This window comes from Colobus angolensis, unplaced genomic scaffold (assembly GCF_000951035.1).
Source record: "Colobus angolensis palliatus isolate OR3802 unplaced genomic scaffold, Cang.pa_1.0 Scaffold60, whole genome shotgun sequence".
NCBI classification, from domain to species: Eukaryota; Metazoa; Chordata; class Mammalia; order Primates; family Cercopithecidae; genus Colobus; species Colobus angolensis.
This window is the reverse complement of record NW_012119599.1, coordinates 3,947,523-3,968,673: the sequence shown is the minus strand read 5'-3', so window position 1 is coordinate 3,968,673 and position 21,151 is coordinate 3,947,523. Positions and strand designations below refer to the sequence as shown.

Here is a 21,151-nt window from a genome sequence, read left to right as displayed (position 1 = left end):
AAAAAAAAAAAAAAAAAAATAGTAATAATTTTTAAAACCTGTAACCTAGGCCCAACATCACCTCCCTATAACCCCTTTCCCATTTTGTTACATTCTAATGTGCCAAACAGTGTGTTTACTTTGTTTACTATCTCCCCTCTTAAAACATAAGCCCCATGAGGGCAGATTTTTTCCAGTTTTGTATACCGTTGTATCCCCAGCACCTGGAACAGTGCCTGGCACAGAGTAAGCAATTAATACAGTACTTGTCAAACTGAATTAAATCACGCAGACCAGATAGAAAACTCTTGGCATCCTCCATGTAAGATATTAATGGCTTGGCCTAAGGAGGTGGGAGTGAAGGAGGGAAGAAACAGATGACTAAGAGAATCAGGACTTGGCCGGGCGCGGTGGCTCACACCTGTAACCCCAGCACTTTGGGAGGCCGAGGTGGGCAGATCACCTGTCAGGAGTTCGAGACCAGCCTGGTAAACATGGCAAAACCCCATCTCTATTAAGAACATAAAAATTAGCCGGGCATGGTAGTCGCAGCTACTCAGGAGGCTGAGGCACAAGAATCGGTTGAACCCAGGAGATGGAGATTGTGTTAAGACGAAATTGTGCCACTGTGCTCCACCCTGGGCGACAGAGCAAGACTGTCTTCAAAAAAAAAAAAAAAGGGAGAGAGAGAATTAGGAGGCCAAACCTAGACCCGATGAAAAGAGTTGATATTAAAGTCTACCACACCACAGGCTGACGTGGCTCAAAAAGACAAGCTGGGCGACAGGATTCTCTCTACCTCAGGAATCTGAACTGGGCGCCATGGGGAAAATCTGCTAGTTGGGGTGAAAAGCTGAAACGGAAAGAATGTTATCTAAGACCTCGAGCTGTTCCAAAGTGGAGCCAAACTGAGTCATGAGTGAGCAGAAAACAGCAAGGAGAGAGGCAGAGGAAACTCACAGCTCCAGCTCTATGGGATGTGTATTCACGCAACAGTGGTCTTCACCTTTTCTAGACCTCCATCAGCCCACTCTGAGATCTGGTCCAAACTAGGGACCTTTTCCCTAGAAGAAAAGCCTGACTGCAAATGTGTGTAAAATTCTGCACATGGCTAGGGGTGGTGGCTCACACCTGTAATCCCAGCACTTTGAGAGGACAAAGCGAGAGGATTGCTTGAGTCCAACAGTTTGAGACCAGTCTGGGCAACACAGGAAGATGCCATCTCTACCAAAAAAGTTAAAACCTAGCTGGTGTGGTGGCATGCCTCTGTAGTCCCAGCTACTTGGGAGGCTGAGGTGGGAAGATCACTTGAGCCTGGGAGGTAGAGGATGCAGTGAGCTATGATCATGCCACTGCACTTGAGCCTGGGTGAAAGAACAGGACCATGTCTCAAAAATAAATAAATGAAATTCTGCATATCCTGTTAAGGGGTTAATGGACTCAACGCTCATCCATGGAGGCCAGGGTAGTATCGCCTGCTTTACAAAAAACAGATCCCTGTATTTTTAGGTAACTTCAATGTGTCTCTGTTCTTTATCACCCCAGTGGCTACCATCCATTCTCATTCCCCATTTTGATTCTTCCTTAATGAGATGTTTGTCTCCCCCATTCCCAAATTCCTATCTTTTTCCTTTTCCTTCTCTGCCCCCAGTTTCGGGACCTGGTTCTTAAGCTCTCCCCTCCCCAGTACCTGCTCCTGTGCCCTTATGCTTTATCTTCATAATCACATTCCATCCTCACTCAAGAATGTTGTTCCGGCCAGAGAATCCTCATGTGTGATCCTCCCCAGCCTAGAGAAGCAGAGCCATTTTGCCACGGTGACGCAGTAGGACTGAGGCTGGTACAGAAATCACTCTCTGTCTCCAGATCTCTTTCCCCACCCTATTTCTCAGCTCGTATCAGCTACCATCCTGTGAGTACTTGCTGTGTGCCAGGTATTCATTAACTTTTGCCTTCTTGATCTTACTTTATCCTCCAAAAATCTACTTGGACAGGGGATACTGGAAATGAAGTGACCTGCCCAAGGTTAACCAGTTATGGAGCAGGGCTGAGCCTGAGGTGGGCCCAAATCCAAAACTTTAACAACTACATCATCCCACTTCCTGTCTACGGCCTGTACCATTTTCTGGGGCCAGGTAAGAAGGGAGGGAGGGCGGGAGGGAGGAACAGGATTGGATGCCTTGGAGCTACACAGATTTAGTCCAGCCCATTATCATCCTCATCTCATGAAGACACTGAGGCCTAGGGAAGAAAAGCAACTTTCCAAAGTCCTTTGGTAACACCACTTGCAACACCTGAGCCCACCTTGCCCCTACCCCCGGTGGGTGCCCACCTCCCTCCTGCACCCTACCTGATAGCCCCTCACCTCTGGTCTTCCTCTGGAGTGTTGGCTGACAACAACGACATCACCATGGACTTGCCTGTCCCTTGGAGCCCCAGGACACCAACCACCAACACATCAGTCTGATCCAGCAGGTACTGTGGGAAAATACAGAAATAAGACTCTGACAAGTCTGTCAGTTGCTGGAGCTGGAATCAGAGGGGGGACTCCAGAGACCCTTGTGGCTCCCCCATCTGCCTTATCATATAGGAAGAGAAACTCCTATGGTCGCAACCCCTTCAGCTAGGCAGAGGGAGTCTGTTCCGTGTCATGGTAGCATTATGTCAAATGTTCTAGACACAAAGAACAGTGTCTGTGAGAACTCTGAAGTAGAAAAGAGCCTAGCATGGTCAAGAAGCTAAAAGGAAGTCAGCGTGGCTGGACACAGCGGGAAAAAGGGAAATCTGATCTTGGAGAAGCGAAAGTGAGTCACAGGAACAGAGGGCAGGTTGGAGAAGATAGGACTTGGCGACTGAGGGCTACTGGCACAGATTCCTGGGAAACCTGGGAAAGCACATGAAAGGGAGTGGTGTGCAAACAGGAGCCACCCAGGCTCTCATCTGTGTGTTTTTTTGTTTTGTTTTACATTCATATGCTGTTGTCTGTGGGATTTAAGAGCCCCTCTGGAAATTACTGAGACCAACCCGGGGCCACCAGCTCTGCTGACTTTCACCACCAGGGGGTGTAAGAGACACTCCTCAAGGAAAAAGCTACCTCCTGAACTGTGGCTGCTGCTCCTTAGAATTACCTTAAAATTGTTTTGTTTTTCAAAAGCGAATCCTACAGGCCAGGTGTGGTGGCCTATGCCTATAATCCCAGCACTTTAGGAGGCCAAGGCAGGAGGATTGCTTGAGGCCAGGAGTTCAAGACCAGCCTGGCCGACATGGTGAAACCCCATCTCTACCAAAAATACAAACACTGGCTGGGTGCAGTGGCTCACACCTGTAATCCCAGCACTTTGGGAGGCCAAGGCAGGCGGATCACCTGAGGTTGTGAGTTCGACACCAGCCTGACCAATATGGAGAAACTCCATCTCTACTAAAAATACAAAATTAGTTGGGTGTGGTGGTACATGCCTGTAATCCCAGCTACTTGGGAGGCTGAGGCAGGAGAATTGGTTGAACCCGGGAGGCACAGGATGCAGTGAGCTGAGATCGTATCACTGCACTGCAGCCTGGGCAACAAAAGTGAAATTCTGTCTCAAAAAAACAAAAAAAAAATACAACTATGTGTGTGTGGTGTCGCACACTTGTGGTCCCAGCTACCTGGGAGGCTGAGGCTGGAGAACTGCTAGAACCTGGGAGGTGGAGGTTGCAGTGAGCCGAGATGGTGCCACTGCACTCCCGCCTAGGCAACAGAGTGAGACCGTCTCCTAAATAAATAGAGCAAACCCTGGGCCCAATTAGAATTTAATGTGCTTTAACTCATTAAAGCTGAATATCCACTTTGGGAGGCCGAGACGGGCAGATCACGAGGTCAGGAGATCGAGACCATCCTGGCTAACATGGTGAAACCCCGTCTCTACTAAAAAATACAAAAAAAAAAAACTAGCCGGGCGAGGTGGTGGGCGCCTGTAGTCCCAGCTACTCGGGAGGCTGAGGCAGGAGAATGGCATAAACCTGGGAGGCGGAGCTTGCAGTGAGCGGAGATCCAGCCACTGCACTCCAGCCTGGGCGACAGAGCAAGACTCCGTCTCAAAAAAAAAAAAATAAATAAAGCTGAATATCTAGGGATGCCCTGTTCAACCAATAGGCATTGATCATACATGGCTATTTAAATAAGATTAAACAACATTAAAAATTGTTTGGTTGTACTAGCTACATTTCAAGTGCTCTAAAGCCACATCTGGAAATAGTGGCTACCATGCCGGACGGATAGTTCAAATATATATGATCTTCATCACTCCAGAAAGTTTTCCTTAATAGCGCTGAAGGGTAGGGCTTGGCTCTTTGTTTTCTGAAAGCTCCCCAGTTAATTCCAATGTCAGAGTGGACATAGAAGTGGCAGGGGCAAGGCAATAAATGGACTTGAGGCTCTGCTAGTAAGTCCAGGCTGCTGGGTAGGAGAGGTGACACCTCTGGGAGAATCTGAGCAGGTGTGTGACAGGTCTAGGGGAGAAAAAGTGGAAGAGGGGATACAAAGTCTGGGAGACTGGAGGTATGTATGATGATCTAAGAATGTGAGGTCTGAACTTGAGCAGGGGGTGCTGGGATGGATGGGGGGGCATTCAAAATGGTGAACACCGAGACAGCATGGGTTTCTTGTTCTTTTATTCACTTTTTTTTTTTGACACAGGGTCTCACTCTTGTTGTCAAGGTTGAAGTGCAATTTCATGATCACAGCTCTCTGCAGCCTTGACCTCCTGGACTCAAGTGATCCTCTTACCTCAGCCTCCTGAGTGGCCTGGATGCCTGCCACCATGCCTGGCTAATTTTTATATTTTTGGTAGAAATGGAGTATTCCTATGTTGCCCAGGCTGGTCTTGAACTCCTAGGCTCAGGCGATTCTCCTACCTTGGCCTCCCAAAGTGCTGGGATTACAGGCATGAGCCACAGCAAGGGTTTCAACCAAATAAGAAGGGTACTGGGGCAGGGTCGAAGAGACTCCCCTGCTGCGGATAGCACAGGAGATCCCAGGGGTCCTGGGGTGGTAGGGACGGTACCTCTTTACTAATCAGTACCAAAGTAGTTCGGTATTTTACCAACTAGCAAGCACAGCTGAGCTAGCTGAAAAATTCAGCTCTGGTGAGATGAGAATGTTCTGATTCTACCCCATCTCACTGCTGTAAGTTGCCTGAAAGCTCTCCAGTCTGGTGTTGCCTACCAAGAGGTGGAGGAAGGGGTGGAGGATCAGAGGATGCAGGACGTGTGGAAGCTCAGGCAGGGAGGGGCCCGTCGGTACCTCAATGGCACTATCACACCAATTCATCTGCTCATCCACCAACTTGATGCTGTGCTTCATGCGCTCTGGGGGCAGCAGTTTGGCCTGGCCCACCACAGCTGGAGATTGGAGAAAGCAGGAGACAGAGAATGCAGTGAGGGTCTGTGAGGAGATGCCAGTTCCCAACCCGGTCCTGCCCGGCCCCAACTCACGGTCCATGGCTGCTGGGGCGGCAGTCCCCATGCCCCGGTTCTGGATCTGGTACACAGGCTGTGTGGGTCTCTGCCCCTCCTTCTCCCCCTTGGGTGGCGCAGGGGCTGCAGGGGGTGGTGGGGCGGTGCCCTCAGGGGTAGAGGCACCTGTCACGGCCACAGGCCCCTTCCCCTCCTCCCGTGGCTTCATGAGGACGATGGGCTTCTCCAGAGGGGCTGGAGCAGGCGGGGCAGCAGGGGCTGTTGGAGGTGGTGGCTGCTTTGACTACAGAGGTAAAAAAGTTTCCGTCAATGGGGGCAATCCCTTCCCTAATGGCTCCCCTCCTCCCTCCTTCTCTGCTCACCCGCTCTGCTGGAGGTTTTGAGAGGATGATGGGGGTTTTCTGCATGACGGAAGTGCTTGTCTCTTCGCTGGCATCCTGTGGTGAGGCAGGTCAGTTACTCAGGAATGGCTCACTGGCTCTCCTGGACATTTCAGATCTTTATGTGCCATGAACTATTCTAAATGCTGAAATACATTAACTACCTTGATCCTACCAACAGCCCTGTGAGATAGATACTATTATTACCCCCACTTTACAGATGAAGAAAACGAAGCCCAGAAAGGTTAAGCAGATTGCCCAAAGTCACAAAGCCCAGGCAGCGTGGCTGCAGAACCAAATCCTCAAGCATTCTGCTCAGCTGCCTCTGTGAGGCAACAAGCCCAGGTGGAAAGGAACTAGGAGCTAGACAGGTCTGGGTGCAAACCTGGTCCTGCCTCGTGTTGGCTGTGTGAACTTGAGTAAGAAGCCAGTCTCACCACCTTCACTTATGCTTCATTTTCCCATCTGTGAGTGGGTACGGGAATTCCTTCCTCACAGGATTATGATGAGAATGAAAGGAGACAGAACTCCTCAAGTGCCTAGTGTGGCACCTGACACATGGCAAGTGCTCATATGTGAGAGCTGCTGGTGGCACTTGCTATCCTGATCACCTCTGCTCTCAGCCCCGCTGCTGCTCTAGCAAAGCTGGCAGGCTGATCCTACGCCTTGACCTCTTCGTGCCTCCCCGACTCACCCTCAGTCTGCTGAAGACGGGAGAAATCTGAGTCTCAGTCCCGTTCTTTCTCTGGTTCCTTGAGGAACCTCAGGAGAGTCTTGACCCCTCACTGCTTCTGTTTCTTCACCAACATACTGAGGACACTTACTTAAATCCTGCTCACTTCACTGGCTTACGGTGAAGAACAAACAAAAAGATGATGTGAAAGTGCTTCGAAAAGAAATTTCAAGGGAAAAACTACAGGAGGAGAGGCTGTGGACTTCCAGGAGGCTAGGAAGGGGGAGATGATACAGGCTGAGTATCCCTTATCTGAGATGCCTGGGACCATAAGTGCTCTGGATTTGGGATTTTTTGAACTTTGGAATATTTGCATATTTACTGGTTGAGCACCCCAAATCCATCTGCTGCAAGGCTCCAATAAACATTTCCCTTAAATGTCATGTTGGTGCTCAAAACGTTTTGAATTTTGGAGCACTTCAGATATTCAATCTGTGCCTGGGATGAGCACTGCGAGGGCGGAGAGAAGACACACAGATATACCCACGTGGCAGAATGTAAAGCACTGGTGCCTGACTAGCACAGAGGAAGCAGGGGAGAGGTGAGGGAGGCATTCAGGATGAGGCCCAATGGGCTGTCACTGATATGGGAGAAAAAATGGGAAGAGGAAAAATGGCAGAAAGATGCTGAGGTCAGCAGGGGACACAGAGGATGAGAAGCCCATGGGTGTGACAGGAGGCTGCCAGGGCTCAGAAGCACATTTAGAGACAAAGATGAGATTTAGGAGTTGCTTGTTCAGGAATTAAACCTGAAGGTGTGGTGGGGTAACATTCCCCAGGAGGGCATTATGTGGAAGGAAGAGAGACTACGCGTTCTCATTTATGCTGTGGCCCAAGAGAAGGAGCAAGTAAGAGCCCAGCTCACTGTGAATAAACTATTCTTCATGTTTGTACAGTTTGATAGCTCAGAAGCTGGCCTCAACTGTTACCTACTTCCACCCTACCAGACATGTCTGAGGTGGACAGGGCCCTAGAGAAAAAAGCCCAGGGGGCAGGTTCAGGCAGTGAGTCACCTAAGCACAGATGGGAGTGAGGCAGGGCCTGGGCACAAGCCGATCCCTCCTGATTCCCAGCCCAGGGCACTCTCTACAGCAGGCAGAGTGATGCTATACGTGAGACTAAGCTGGACCTGGATCTGAGTCCTGGACCCAAAGTTTATTGACTCTGATTTTGGCAAAGTCCCTTCACCTCTGGGGCTCATTTTCCTCATTAGTGAAAATCAGATCTATCACAGAATCTACTTCATGGGGTAGCTGTAAGGGTTCAGGAAGACCCAAAGGATGTGAAGAACTTTGTACACTGCAAGCCCAGTGTAGGCTGCTCAGTAAAAAGAAACAGAAACAGTTGTTGTTGTTATGACATGACTCTTTAAAACATGAGCTATGAAACCTCTCGGCTCAAACTCTCCAATGCCAATTTCACTCAGTGAAATACAAAGTTCTTTCCAAGGCCTACCAAGTCCAACATGATCTGGCCCCAGTTAACTGACTTCATCTCCTCTCTCCCTCCTCCTTCACCCATTGCAGCCATCCTGGCCTCCTCTGGCTACTCCTTGAACACGCCAGATATGGGCCACCTCAGGGCCTTTGCGCTTGCTGTTCTGTCTAGAATGCTCTTTATCTCAGATGTTGGCATGGCTTATTCCCTCCTCTCCTGAAAGCCTCTGCTAAAAAGTCACCTCTTCAGAGAGACCTTTTCTGACCATGTTACCTAAAACAGTCTCCTTTATCACTGTCCACCTTCTTTATCCATGAGGGCAGTAGGTTTTCTTTACAGATATATCCCGGGCATCTGGATTAGTGCCTGGCACATGGCAGGTGCTCAATAATCATTTGTGGAGCCAAACAGATACACGAATGCTGCTCCTGGGTCCGGACACTCACCCGTCTCTCTCTTTCCCATGGTGCAATGTAGTCCCTCTCCCGACCACCAGGCCCAGAGAGATTCTGGGGGCCACCAGAGCCAGGCTCCTTCCACCGTCGCCGCCGCTCTATCCCATAGAGTCCAGGCTGACTGTGTCCAGACTCAGACATGGTCACCTATGGAGGGAATGAGGGGATTTCAGGATGAAAGAGTCTCTTCCTACTCTACTTGGTATATTCTAGACTATACGAAGTCCCTTCCTTCCTTTTCTTTGGAGATGAAGTCTCTCTGTCGCTCAGGCTAGAGTACAGTGGCCTGATCTTGGCTCACTGCAACCTCTGCCTCCCGGGTTCAAGTGATTCTTCTGTCTCAGCCTCCCCAAGTAGCTGGAATTACAGGAACCCACCACCATGCCCGGCTAATTTTTATATTTTTAGTAGAGATGGTGTTTCACCATGTTGGCCAGGCTGGTCTCGAACTCCTGACCTCAGGTGATCCACCTACCTTGGTCTCCCAAAGTGCTGGGATTACAGACATGAGCCACGGTGCCCAACCAAGGCTCTTCCTTTCTTCTTCTTTTTTTTTGAGATGGAGTTTTGCTCTTGTCGCCCAGGCTGGTGTGCAATGGTGCGGTCTCGGCTCACTGAGCCTCCGCCTCACAGATTCAAGCAATTCTCCTGCCTCAGTCTCCTGAGTAGCTGGGATTACAGGTGCCCGCCACCACACCCGACTAATTTTTTTTGTATTTTTAGTAGAGATGGTGTTTCACCATGTTGGCCAGGCTGGTCTCGAACTCCTGACCTCAGGCAATCCACCCACCTCAGCCTCCCAAAGGGCTGGAATTACAGGTGTGAACCACCGCGTCCGGCCAAGGCCCTTCCTTTCAACAGAGCTCTGGGCCTGTGGTAGCAATTGCAAGCTGGCTCCCAACATCTACTCCCGACTTCTTCCAAAAAAGTAAAACCCTCAGTTCTGAGCTAGGTACATGGCTATCCACAACAAACTTCTCATCCTTGTTTGCAGTTAGGTGTGGCCATGTGAGTAAGTACTTTCTGGCTATGGTATGACACTAGAAGTGTGGCTGGGCAGCTTCCAGAAACTTCCCTTCACAGACTCTGGCACATGCCTTTTGCCCCTTCCTCCCACTGACAGGAATGTGGGTGTGGAGGTTGGAGCTCAAGCAGCTATCCTGGGCTGTAAGGCAACTTAATGGAAGGTACAATAAAACAAGACACAAGGTTGGGGGGTTCCACGTTAACCCTGAATTGCCTACTTCAAGAGGCAGTGAAAAACAAATACACACCTATCTCTTACTTGCAGCCAAAACTATTCCTGACTATTAAAATGTTCCAACATAAATAAACTCATAGGGGCAAGTTCACGTAAAAATAGGATATTCTCCTTAACAAAATGCAGCAAGGCATTTGCTTACAAACCAGCAATGTGATCCTCAGTCCAACAGCTACTCTTGATTATCCATTACTAGTGTATGTCATGGTGGGGCTCCAGCACTCAAGGGCCTGTTTTCACCTGGTATCCCACTACATTTCAGTGTCTGTCTGTCTTCCGTTCCTGACGGTCTGCCTTCCCTCCCAATGAATTTCATTTCAAGGTATCCCCCGTGTTTACTCTATTTGACATGTTATATAATGTCTGGCTATCTACGCAACCCACTCTCCACCATTTTAGTATCTGTTTACAGGTCCTTAGAGAGTTTTCCAGCTGTTCACACATCATTCTAGGGTAGCCTTTGCTACTTAACTGTTTGTAGAACTCAATGGGGCTATCTGCTGAAGCTCAGAGGTCAGGCTGACAAAGTGTGTGGCCTAGGGGCCCAATCTGGTCTGCCTTCTGTTTTTGTAAATAGAAAGTTTTATTGGAACATGGCCACATCCATCAATTTACAAATTGTCTATGGCTGCCTTCTTGATGCAATGGCAAAGCTGAGTAGTTGAGACAGACAATACGGTCTGCAGGGCCTAAAATAATTACTCTCTGGCCTTAACAGAAAGTTTTACTGAATGGCCGAGTATGGTGGTTCACACCTTTGGGAGGCCAAGACAGGAGGACTGCTTGAGCCCAGGAGTTCGAGACCAGCTTGGGCAACATAGCAAAATCCTGTCTCTATAAAACATTTTAAAAAGAAAAAAATAGCTGGGCATGGTGGCATGCACCTGTAGTCCTGGCTACCTAGGAAGCTGAGGTGGTGGGATTGCTCGAGCCTGGGAGGTCAAGGCTGCCATGATCATGCTGCACCACTGCACTCTAGCCTGGGAAACAAAGCAAGACCCTGTCTCAGAAAAAAAAAAAAGCAGAACCCTGTCTCAAAAAAAAAAGTTTGCTGACCCTTGCTTAGCTTGGAAGTATCTGTTAAATCCCTCCATGAATCCTCCCCAGCCCAACCTCATAACGACATAAACAGGTCCCTCTGAGACTCTCCAGAACTGAAGGGTCTGTTTACAAGAGAGAGTCATAATTTTGCTAGCCAGACAAGTGGCTTGTCTAGCTCCTCTCTTACTGTGTGCTACATGACCTCTCCCCCAGCCACAAGCCAGGTTGAAGACTGCTTTCCTAGACAGAGGAGGACAAGGGCCTGTTTACAGATGCTCAGGGAAAATGACTCATTCAATACTGAAATAACTGCTTACAGTCTCGGATGGAGATTCTCCCCAGAATCTGAGACTCCTCCCTCCCTTGCAATTAAGTGTCTTTACACATTATTCCGAAATCTACCCAGTGCTTAAGTACCTGTCTTCATGTCTCAACTGGGATTCCGTCCAGCCCTAAAATTTCTGTTTACCTGCCTATGAGGATGCCCTTTCCTGTGCAAAGTAAGCGCTCCCATGTGTGTGCTTGTCTTTTTTTTTTTTTTTTTTTGAGACAGAGTCTTGCTCTTTTGCCCAGGCTGGAGTGCAGCAGCGCGATCTCAGCTCACTGCAGCCTCTGCCTCCCGGGTTCAGGCAATTCTCCTGCCTCAGCCTCCCAAGTAGCTGGGATTACAGGCGCGTACCACCAGGCCCGGCTAAGTTTTGCATTTTCAGTAGAGACGGAGTTTCGTCATGTTGGCCAGGCTGGTCTCGAACTCCTGGCCTTAAGTGATTCGCCGGCCTCCGCCTCCCAAAGGGATGGGATTCCCCGCGTGAGCCACAGTGCCTGGCCTCCCTGTGCCCTTTATTCTGGGAGCTTCCACGGTATCTGAATGTGGGGAGTTCCTTGGAACTTAAGAGCCCACCTAAGCCAGGTGTGGAGGTTACAGTGAGCCGAGATCGTGCCATTGCACTCCAGCCTGGGCGACAGAGCGAGACTCTGTCTCAAAAAAAAAAAAAAAAAAGGCCCACCCCACATGCAAGCTGGGGACTTCCAATGCTGTTTCCGGGCTCCTTTGGGGGATTCCCCCCAAACTTAGGAAAGCCGGTCTATTTAAGTGTCTACTGATGGACTTCTAGGGTGACTTCCCGAAAACTAACAATCGAATTTACATATTTTTGGTGAGTGTCTCCTCAGTGCTTAGGCATCGCTTCACACACTCCCTTCGGGAATCTCCCAGAACCTCAGTGACTATTCGCAAATATTTGGGGAGACTCTCCCGATTCCTGAGTATGTAAGCCCACTTCGTGGGACACTCCCCACCCCAGAACTGTAGTCGATTTGCACATTTTCCTAAGGACTCCCGAGGATTTAAACTTCTCTCTACGCGGTTCTAGAGGGGGGCCTCCCTGGATTTAGGCATTGATTTACAAAGCTTCCCTCAGGGAACCCAACTCAAGTTTCTCGTTACGCGTTATTGGGGCGGCCTCCCCAGTACTTGACGGGCAGTTTGCAGGCTCTACTTGGATCTCGCAGAGCATTAGTTTCTTATTTACACGTTATTTCCGTCCCCTGCCCCCATTCCTGCCAACCCAGTATCGAAATGACGAGCCCCGGACCCCTACTCAGTGCCGCACCCCTGCCGGACAGCCCAGCGACCTTTTAATAGCCAAGGCGAGGGCGGGGCCTGCCGGTGCGCGAGCCTCGCGCGGACTCGCGGCCCTCTTACCTAAGGCGGCTGCTGATTGGTTCTCGGGGCGCGGTGTCGGTCCTCCCGTGACGGGAGTCGGGTGGGGGCGGCGAGGCTGACCCCAGCCACCCGCCTGTAAATGGCGTCTGGGGGCCAGGAACGTGCGAAAGAGAGAAAGTGGGCACCCCCCACTCCGAAACTGGCCTCGGCGCCCGGGCCCCTAAGGAAAGCTGGCCCGAAGGAGGAAGAGGAGGAGAAAGTAATGCGGGGCCAAACTGAGATCAGGTCCCTCAGGCTGATGGTCCTGCGCATGCGCTGAGGGCTGGCAGCGCGAGAACCGAAAGCGCGCGCCGGACGGAGCATGCGTGGACGGAGGCGGTCGACTTCAGCACGCATGCGGGTTCCGGAGGGGGAGGCGGGAGGACGCCGCGGCTCTGACTCAATGCGCGTGCGCGCGATTGGGGCTTGAGGGTGGGGAGATGAGTAGGGAAAGGGATACGCCGAGGAGCGGGAGGGGAACCTGGGGTTCGAGTTGTGCCTCTTCAGTGATGTTGGCGGGATGCGGTGGGGTGGGGCGACAGGGAGGAATTTCACTGTTCTGGGCTCAGTGCCAAGAACACATGAATGAATCAGACTTGGCGTGCGTCCTGGAAGACACCCCAGCCTCTGGAGAGACTGCCAGGGCGTCAAATCACTTAGGAAAGGGCGCGGGTCCGGTTGGACCTTGAAGGACAGACAGGCGAGGGCACTCCAGGGGACAGCTAAGCAAAGGCGGCGAAGACCCCGGGGGAGAGGTCCATACTCGCTTGGATTCAGGGTACTCCAGGGTGGGAGGTGAGGCAGCAGAGTAGGCAGATCAGACCCTGAAGGGTCTCCTGTGTCAGTTTTATCCTTAAGGCCTGGGAGATGCAGAATGGTCTGAGAGAGAACCATGTTTAAAACCCTCGAAGGCTGCGTTGGAGGATAGACTCTGCTCCACGTTCGAAAATTTAAACACCCGTGGGCGGAGTCTTGCGCGCGCCGAAGAGGAGCATTGGGCGAGGGGCGCGGCCTGGGAGCGCATGCGCAGTCGAAAGGGTCGGCGGTTCTCTAGTGGGCAGACTGCGTGAATGGGAAAGTTCTAGCTTCTTATTTGAATTTCTTTATTTTTATTTTATTTGTTTATTTAGAGACGGAGTCTCACCCTGTCGCCCAGGCTGGAGTGCAGTGGCACGATCTCGGATCACTGCAACCTCCACCTCCCGAAATTCAAGCGATTCTCCTGCCTCAGCCTCCCAAGTAGCTGGGATTACAGGCGCCTGCCACCATGCCTGGCTAATTTTTTTGTATTTTTATTAGAGATGGGGTTTTGCCATGTTGGCCAGGCTGGTCTCGAACTCCAGACTGCCCGCCTCAGCCTCCCAGAGTACTAGGATGACAGGCGTGAGCCAACGTGACTGGCCTAAAAAATGTTTTATAAAATTGTATTTGAACGGGTATTAACATGTACATACACAATTCAAGCCTCTCTGGCTGTATACAATAAAAGTAAGTCTCCACCTCTGGTTCCCATTTTCCTTTTCTAAAGCACTGGTTCCCGGTTTCTTCTGGAGCTGCTGTTACAATAAAGCATTGGAGTTAAGAGCATGTGTTCAGTTCATATAAATAGCTGCTGACCTTGACCAAATGACTTAATGCTCTCTACTTCTACGTCCCTTTTTGTGAATTGGGTGTGGCATAACCTTACAGCATTGCCACCAGCATTAAATGGGTGAGAGTGCGTAGAACAGTGCCTGTTGCCTAATAGCACTGTGTGTTGTCACTGTGTCTTATTTTGTGATCTACCATGATGATAGTTGTAGATTCTGAGCAGCCGTCTCCCCTCCAGGTCTCATCTCTACTATCATTGTCCCAGTACCAGTACCAGGTGGAGCCACCTCTCCAGGCTGCCACAGGTAGAAACACCAGTCACCCAGACTGACTTGAGTCCACTGTTGATGGATTCTGGGGAGAGATTCTGGGTGTTTGACAAAGATACACGTGACAGGCCATCTCTGTATTATGTCTATTGGTGTCCAATTTTACTTCTTGGGCTCAGGCCATATCTGAATTTCTCAACCCCAGATCACCCACGATTGCCAGTTTCACATCAGGGCAACTCTCAGAGGTAGAATTTTCTTAAAAGAGAGAAGAAGAGGCCTGGCATTGACCTTGGACCCACTGTGTGCCAGGTTGTGTGTTCTCTGCTTTACATACATCACTATAATCTTCTCCCCTAATTTGTTTAACAGATATTGACCCATGCAGTGACTCATGCTTGTAATCCCAGCACTTTGGGAGGCCGATGCAGGCAGATCACCTGAGGTCAGGAGTTCAAGACCAGCCTGGCCAACATAGCGAAACCCCATCTCTACTAAAAATACAAAAATTAGCCAGGCATGGTGGCATGCACCTGTAATGCCAGCTGCTTGGGAGGCTAAGGCACAAGAATCACTTGAACCCGGGAGGTGGAGGTTGCAGTGAGCTGAGATCGCACCACCACGCTCTAGCCTGGGTGACAGAATGAGACTCCATCTCAAAAAGAAAACAGATGTAGACAAATGAGCCTGGAAAAGAGAAGGGCCTAACCGAAGTCCCCATAGCCAGGAAGCAGCAGGGCCTGGATTCAAACCCAAGCCTGTCTCACTCTAGAGCAAGCCTACACTTTTTCCCTGGCACCAGGGAGCCAGCCTGGTGATGAGTCAGCAGTACAGTCAGGCACCCAGTGAGCTGCCTTTTGTATTAGTGGCATGGCATGCTGTTCTGGAGATATATCATACTTTAACACTTTCTCTATCGATGAGCATTTAGACGATTGCTAAACTTCTGCTCTTACAAACATTTACTGCAGGGGTTTGTGTGTATGTTTTTATTTTCTAATTTTTTCTTTTTCAGACATGGTCTTGCTGTCTTGCCCAGGCTGGAGTCCTGTGATACAGTTGTGGCTCACTGCAGCCTCAACCTCCTGGGCTTAAGCAATCCTCCCACCTCAGCCTGCGGAGTAGCTGGGACCACAGGCATGTCCTACCACACCCAGCTACTTTTTTATTTTTTGTAGAGACGGGTTTTCACTATGTTGCCCGGGCTGTCTCAAATTCCTGGCTCAAGCAATCCTCCTGCCTCAGCCTCCCAGAGTGCTGAAATTATGCTACCGTTAATATCCTTATACACGTGACTGCATGTATATGTTTGTATTGTCAGTAGACTATCTCATTTAAAGTGCAGCTAGAATTGCTGGGTCAAAGGGTATGTGCATTGGGAATTTTGAGAGCCATTGCCAAGTGATCTGTTCATCTCTTTATTTTTTGTTTTTGAGACAGGGTCTCCCTCTGTCACCCAGGCTGGAGTACAGTGGCATGATCACAGCTCACTGCAGCCTCAGCTTCCCAGGCTCAGGCAATTCTCCCATCTCAGCCTCCCGAGTAGCTGGGACTACAGGCGTCCACCACCATGCCTAGCTAATTTTTGTATTTCTTGTAGAGACAGAGTTTCACCACATTGCCTAGGCTGAGCTCAAGCAATCCTTCTACCTCAGCTTCCCAAAGTGCTGGGACTACAGGTGTGAGCCACTACGCCTGGCCCTGTTCGTCTCTTTTTCACTTCTCTGTTCATTTCTTTCAGTTATATGTTGAATGAATTATGGGACTCTAGTCATCTTCCAGGCACAGCTGTAGGCTGGAGATCCTGTAGTGAATAGGAAGAGCACCTACCCTTTGGGAGCAGATATTCTAGTGGGGCAGATGACATCAGATAAAGGATGCTTGGAAGAAAAGGAAATTGGGGGTGAGAATTGTAAAGACATTGCAAAGGATACAAAATTTCATTTAGACAGGAGGAATAAATTCAAGAGGTCCAGTCCACAACATGGTAAGTATAGTTGGTAACAATGTATACCTGAAAATTGCTAAGAGAATAAATTTTCAATGTCCTCACCACAAAATGATAAATATATGTGAAATAAAACATACGTTAATTAGCTTGATTTAGCCATTGTACAATGTATACATATACAAAACATGTTGTATACCGTAAATGTATACAATTTTTATTTTTCAATTAAAAATAAAGTCAGGTGCCAGGCATGGTGGCTCACGCCTGTAATCCCAGCACTTTGGGAGGCCGAGGTGGGCGGATCATGAGGTCAGGAGATCGAGACCATCCTGGCTAACATGGTGAAAACCCATCTCTACTAAAAATACAAAAAATTAGCCGGGCGTGGTGGCGGGCGCCTGTAGTCCCAGCTACTCGGGAAGCTGAGGTAGGAGAATGGCATGAACCTGGGAGGCAGAGCTTGCAGTGAGCCAAGATCGTGCCACTGCACTCCAGCCTGGGCAACAGAGCGAGACTCCGTCTCAAAAAAAAAGTCAGCTTACAGGAATTGAGAGTGATAGAGGTCTTAGAGACTAACAAGTGGCCAGGGAAGGCTGCTTTGAGGTGGTGACATTTGATCAGAGGCCTGAGTGCAGTTAAGGAAGGTCAGGAAATGAGCCATCTAAAGATGCTGAAGAACGACCAATAAAAGACCCCAAGGTGGGAGTGGGCCTGGCTGTCCAAGGATGGTTAAGGTGGCCAGAGTGACTGAAACAGAGCAAGGGAGGGAAAGAAGGGCAGGATTGTTTAGAGACGGAGCTCTAGGCAGGCCCAGTTTACATAAAGTCTTACAGGCCATGGTAAGCATTTGGAATTTACTTCCAAATGTAACAAAGCCATCGAAGGGCTGCAAACAAGCACTGGCTTGTTCCAATGAATGTTTACAAAGACTTCTCCAGTGAACAACAAAAATTAAAGGTGATTGCCTGTAGGGGTAAGGGTTATAGACAGATGTGGGTCAGGGCTATGGGGACTTAAAAAGCATTGTTGTTTTTTTTAACCACATAATTATTAGCTATGCACAAAAATGTTCAATGAAAACAGTGCTGGTTGCTGTGAGGAAAATGGCCTGCAGGGGCGGAAGCAGGAGATGAGAGGGCTGGTGTCCTTGCCTGGGTGAGGGAGGATAGTGGTTCAGGAAGAGGGTGGTGCTGATAGACGAGTTGAGAAGGGTCAGGAACTGGGATATGTTTTGAAGGTAGCGCCAAGGAATTAAAAGTGGGGTGTGAGAGGAAGCATGAATCAGGGATGACTTAAAAGTCATCCTAGAGAGATGTTGTACAACAGGGTGACTCTTAATTCATAACAATGTGTTATATACTTGAAACTTACTAAAAGAATGTATTTTAAGTGTTCTCACACCACAAAAAAACAGTACGTGAAATAATGCATGTGTAAATTAGCTTGATTTAGCCATTCCACAATGTGTACATATATTAAAACATCATATTATTTGCAGCATTAAAAAAAGTTCTAGAGGTTTTGAGCCTGGTCAACTGCCTGAAGACTGAGGCTATTTTTTTTTGTTGTTTTTGAAACGGGACTCTGTCGCCCAGGCTTGAGTGCAGTGGTGTGGTCTCGGCTCACTGCAAACTCCACCTCCCAGGTTCATGCCATTCTCCTGCCTCAGCCTCCCGAGTAGCTGGGACTACAGGTGCCCACCACCATGCCTGGCTAATTTTTTTGTATTTTTAGTAGAGTTGGGGTTTCACCATGTTAGCCAGGATGGTCTCGATCTCCTCACCTCGTGATCCACCCACCTCGGCCTCCCAAAGTGCTGGGATTACAGACGTGAGCCACCACGCCCAACCTAAGACTGAGGCTTTTTACTGGGATGAGGAAGGGTACTTTTGATGGGAAATCAGCAAGCTTTGAAATTCTTAACTTTGAGATGCACGTTGGTCATCAAATAAGTGGTCAGAGTTAGAGGAAAAAGACGGGACTTGGAGATAAAGATTTTTTCTGACTTTTCATTACAGAATTTAGTTTAATTAATTAATTTATTTTGAGACAAAGTCTTGTTCTGTCACCCAGGCTGGAATGCAGTGGCACGGTCTTGGCTCCCTGCAACCTCCACCTCCCAAGCTCAAGCAATCCTCCTGCCTCAGCCTCTTAAGCAGCTGGGACCACATGTGCTCTAGCATACCTGGCTAATTTTTTAGAGACGAGGGTTCACTATGCTGCCTAGGCTGGCCTCGAACTCCTGGGCTCAAGCAATCCACCCCCCTCAGCCTCCCAAAGGCTGGGATTACAGTCACTACAGAATTTTAAAAACACACACAGAGACTCCCACGTACCCATTGCCCAATATTGACAGTCATCTGCATTTTTCTTGTCTTATGGCTTCTATTTTTCCCTCCCACATATAAGCATACTTCCCGCCACCCCCCTGGAGTTTTGTTTTAAGAAAATCATAGATAACCTGTCATTTTGTTAATAACTATACAAGTATGCTGAATTTTGGAGCTGCCTATGTATAGATGATATTTAAAGCTGTGATTTGCTGAGATCATCTAGGCTGAGAGGTTGAAGACAGCAGGGACTAGGCCTGAGCCTCCCTCATGTAGGAGCCAGGATCCTGGAGAGGGGCCGAGATGGAGCCAGGAGTGTCAGGAGGAGGGATGACCTGGCGCCATGGGAGCAAACGGTTCCAAAGAGAAGATAATGGACTAAGGAGCAGAGACACGGGGCAGCAGCTGGAAGCGGATGTGGGGTCCACCATGGAAAAGACGTGGCTTTTGATCCCCCATCTAACTATGTTATGGAACCTTCTCAGTTTCTATAAGAAAAAACATATAAGTACTTATTTTTCTTTATCTTTTTTTTGTGTGTGAACTATAACTTAAGTGTGGTAAAGTATATAAAGGGCACAGATCTTAAGTGTACCGGGCAATGAATTTTTACAAATTTATGCATCCATGTAACTGCTAATCAGAGAACATTTCCAGCACCCAGACATCTTTCTTGTGCTCTTTCCCTGTCAATTCCCCTGCTCCAGAAGCAACCACCCATCTAATGCCTTTCAAAAACAGGCACAGAGATTCTTTGTGTCTGTTTTTGAACTTCATGCGAATGAAATCTTACAGCATGTCTTCTGTGTGTCTGGCATCTTTAGCTCTTTATGTCTGGGTAAGTCTTTTATGTCATTCTATGCAGCAGGAGTTTGTTGTATAAGAAGCAACTTTATGGCCCGGCTTAGTGGCTCACATCTGTAATCCCAGCACTTTGGGAGGCAGAGGCAGGCAGAGCACGTGCGGCTAGGAGTTCGAGACCATCCTGGCCAACATAATGGAACCCCATCTCTACTAAAAATACAAAAAATTAGCTGGGCGTGGTGGAGGTGCACACCTGTAATCCCAGCTACACTCGGGAGGCCGAGGCATGAGAACTGCCTGAAGCTGAGAGGCAGAGGTTGCAGTGAGCCGCGATCACGCCACTGCACTCCAGCCTGGCTGACAGAGCGACAGATATTTTGCAGTTTGGTGAATAGAGAACTTTAAGGAAAATGGAGAATCTAAAATGCTTCTGAAAGTTCCAGTGGGATGTTTATAAGATGGGAGAAATTATAGCATGTTTATGTGCAGATGGGAATGATAGAGGGAAAAGAGACAAGGAGACTTTGGAGCTGAGTTTTTTGAGGAGGTGTGGACAGGGTACAAGTGGAGAGGGGGTTGGACTTGACTTGAAGAAGGGCCAGCTCATCCTGGAAAAATGAAGGAAAGTTTTATCATTTGACACCCCCTCCAAATTATAAAAAGCACTCTCCTGGTTTGTATATGTTAGCAGCTATCCCACACAACATAAAAGCTTAAAGCATGCCTTTGGACTGCCAGGCTGGTGTTGATGATGATGATACAGCTTCCTTTATGGACCGTAATAAATAACTGGGCTGGCCGTGGTGGCTCCTGCCTGTAATCCCAGCACTTTGGGAGGCCGAGGCGGGAAGATCGCTTGAGCCCAGGAGTGCAAGACCACCCTGGGCAACATAATGAGACCCCCATCTCTACAAAAGGAACTGAAAACATGTTAGTGATATTTACTTTTATTCTAAGTAGATGGGGCAAGAAGGAGGGGAGAGCAGCAGGCAGTTTGGGAAGGAAGAGGAGCCTAGTGGCCTGAGCAGCCAGGACAGGGAAGAGAAGGGGAGACCAGAAGACCAGAGAGTCTTGCAGAGTTGAGCTTGCAGAGCCCCCCGGGTGAGGCTCGTGGGCATACTGACACAATGGAATACTACTGTGTCATGAAAAAGATGAGCAGCGTGGCTGAATCTCACCACCATCCTGCAGAGCCCAAGACACAGATACACACCAGGGCGTGCAGCAGGGTTCCTTCCAAAGTTCAAAGTGGAATGAAAGGAATCAAGATAGGTCAGGATGGTGGTTCCTGGGATGAAGGGGGCTGTTGGCTGGGAGGGAAATGAGAGCTTTAGGGGGCTAGACACTTCTAGCTTGATCTGAGTGATGGCTACTCAGGTGAATGTATTTAAAAAAACATATTGAGATTACATTTACAATTTCTGTACTTTACTGTATGTTAAAATGTATGTCAGTTAAAGAAAAAAAGAGGGCCAAGCATGGTGGCGCATACCTGTAGTCCCAGCTGCTTGGGAGGCTGAGGCGGGAGGATCACTTGAGTGCAGGAATTCGAGGCTGCAGTGAGCTACAATTGTACCACTGTACTCCAGCCTGGGTGACAGAGCAAGACTCTGTCTCTTAAAAAAAAAAAAAAGCAGCTGGACTCAGAGCTAGACTTTGACAGGAGGGCAGTGGGAGGGGAATGGGAAGAGTGTGGGTGTTAGAAAGGTCCTCAGGGGCAGTTGGGGGATTCATGAAGGGGAAAGGCCCGTGGCTGGCTGTAT

The 21,151-nt window shown here is 49.0% G+C and overlaps 1 protein-coding gene across 1 annotated transcript in view; it reads right to left on the bottom strand.

Annotated features, from left to right (window-relative positions):
• Positions 1–12,822, bottom strand: part of SMG9 (SMG9 nonsense mediated mRNA decay factor) — a 25,316-nt gene extending 12,494 nt beyond the window's left edge. Inside the window, exons 1-6 of the mRNA XM_011963099.1 lie at positions 12,445–12,822; positions 8,429–8,584; positions 5,796–5,870; positions 5,452–5,716; positions 5,261–5,358; positions 2,345–2,457 (exon numbers count right to left, since the gene is read on the bottom strand). Coding sequence (XP_011818489.1) covers positions 2,345–2,457; positions 5,261–5,358; positions 5,452–5,716; positions 5,796–5,870; positions 8,429–8,578 — 701 coding nt within the window. The 5' untranslated portion in view covers positions 8,579–8,584; positions 12,445–12,822. The remainder of the gene's footprint in view (positions 1–2,344; positions 2,458–5,260; positions 5,359–5,451; positions 5,717–5,795; positions 5,871–8,428; positions 8,585–12,444) is intronic.
• Positions 12,823–21,151: the final 8,329 nt, after the last annotated feature.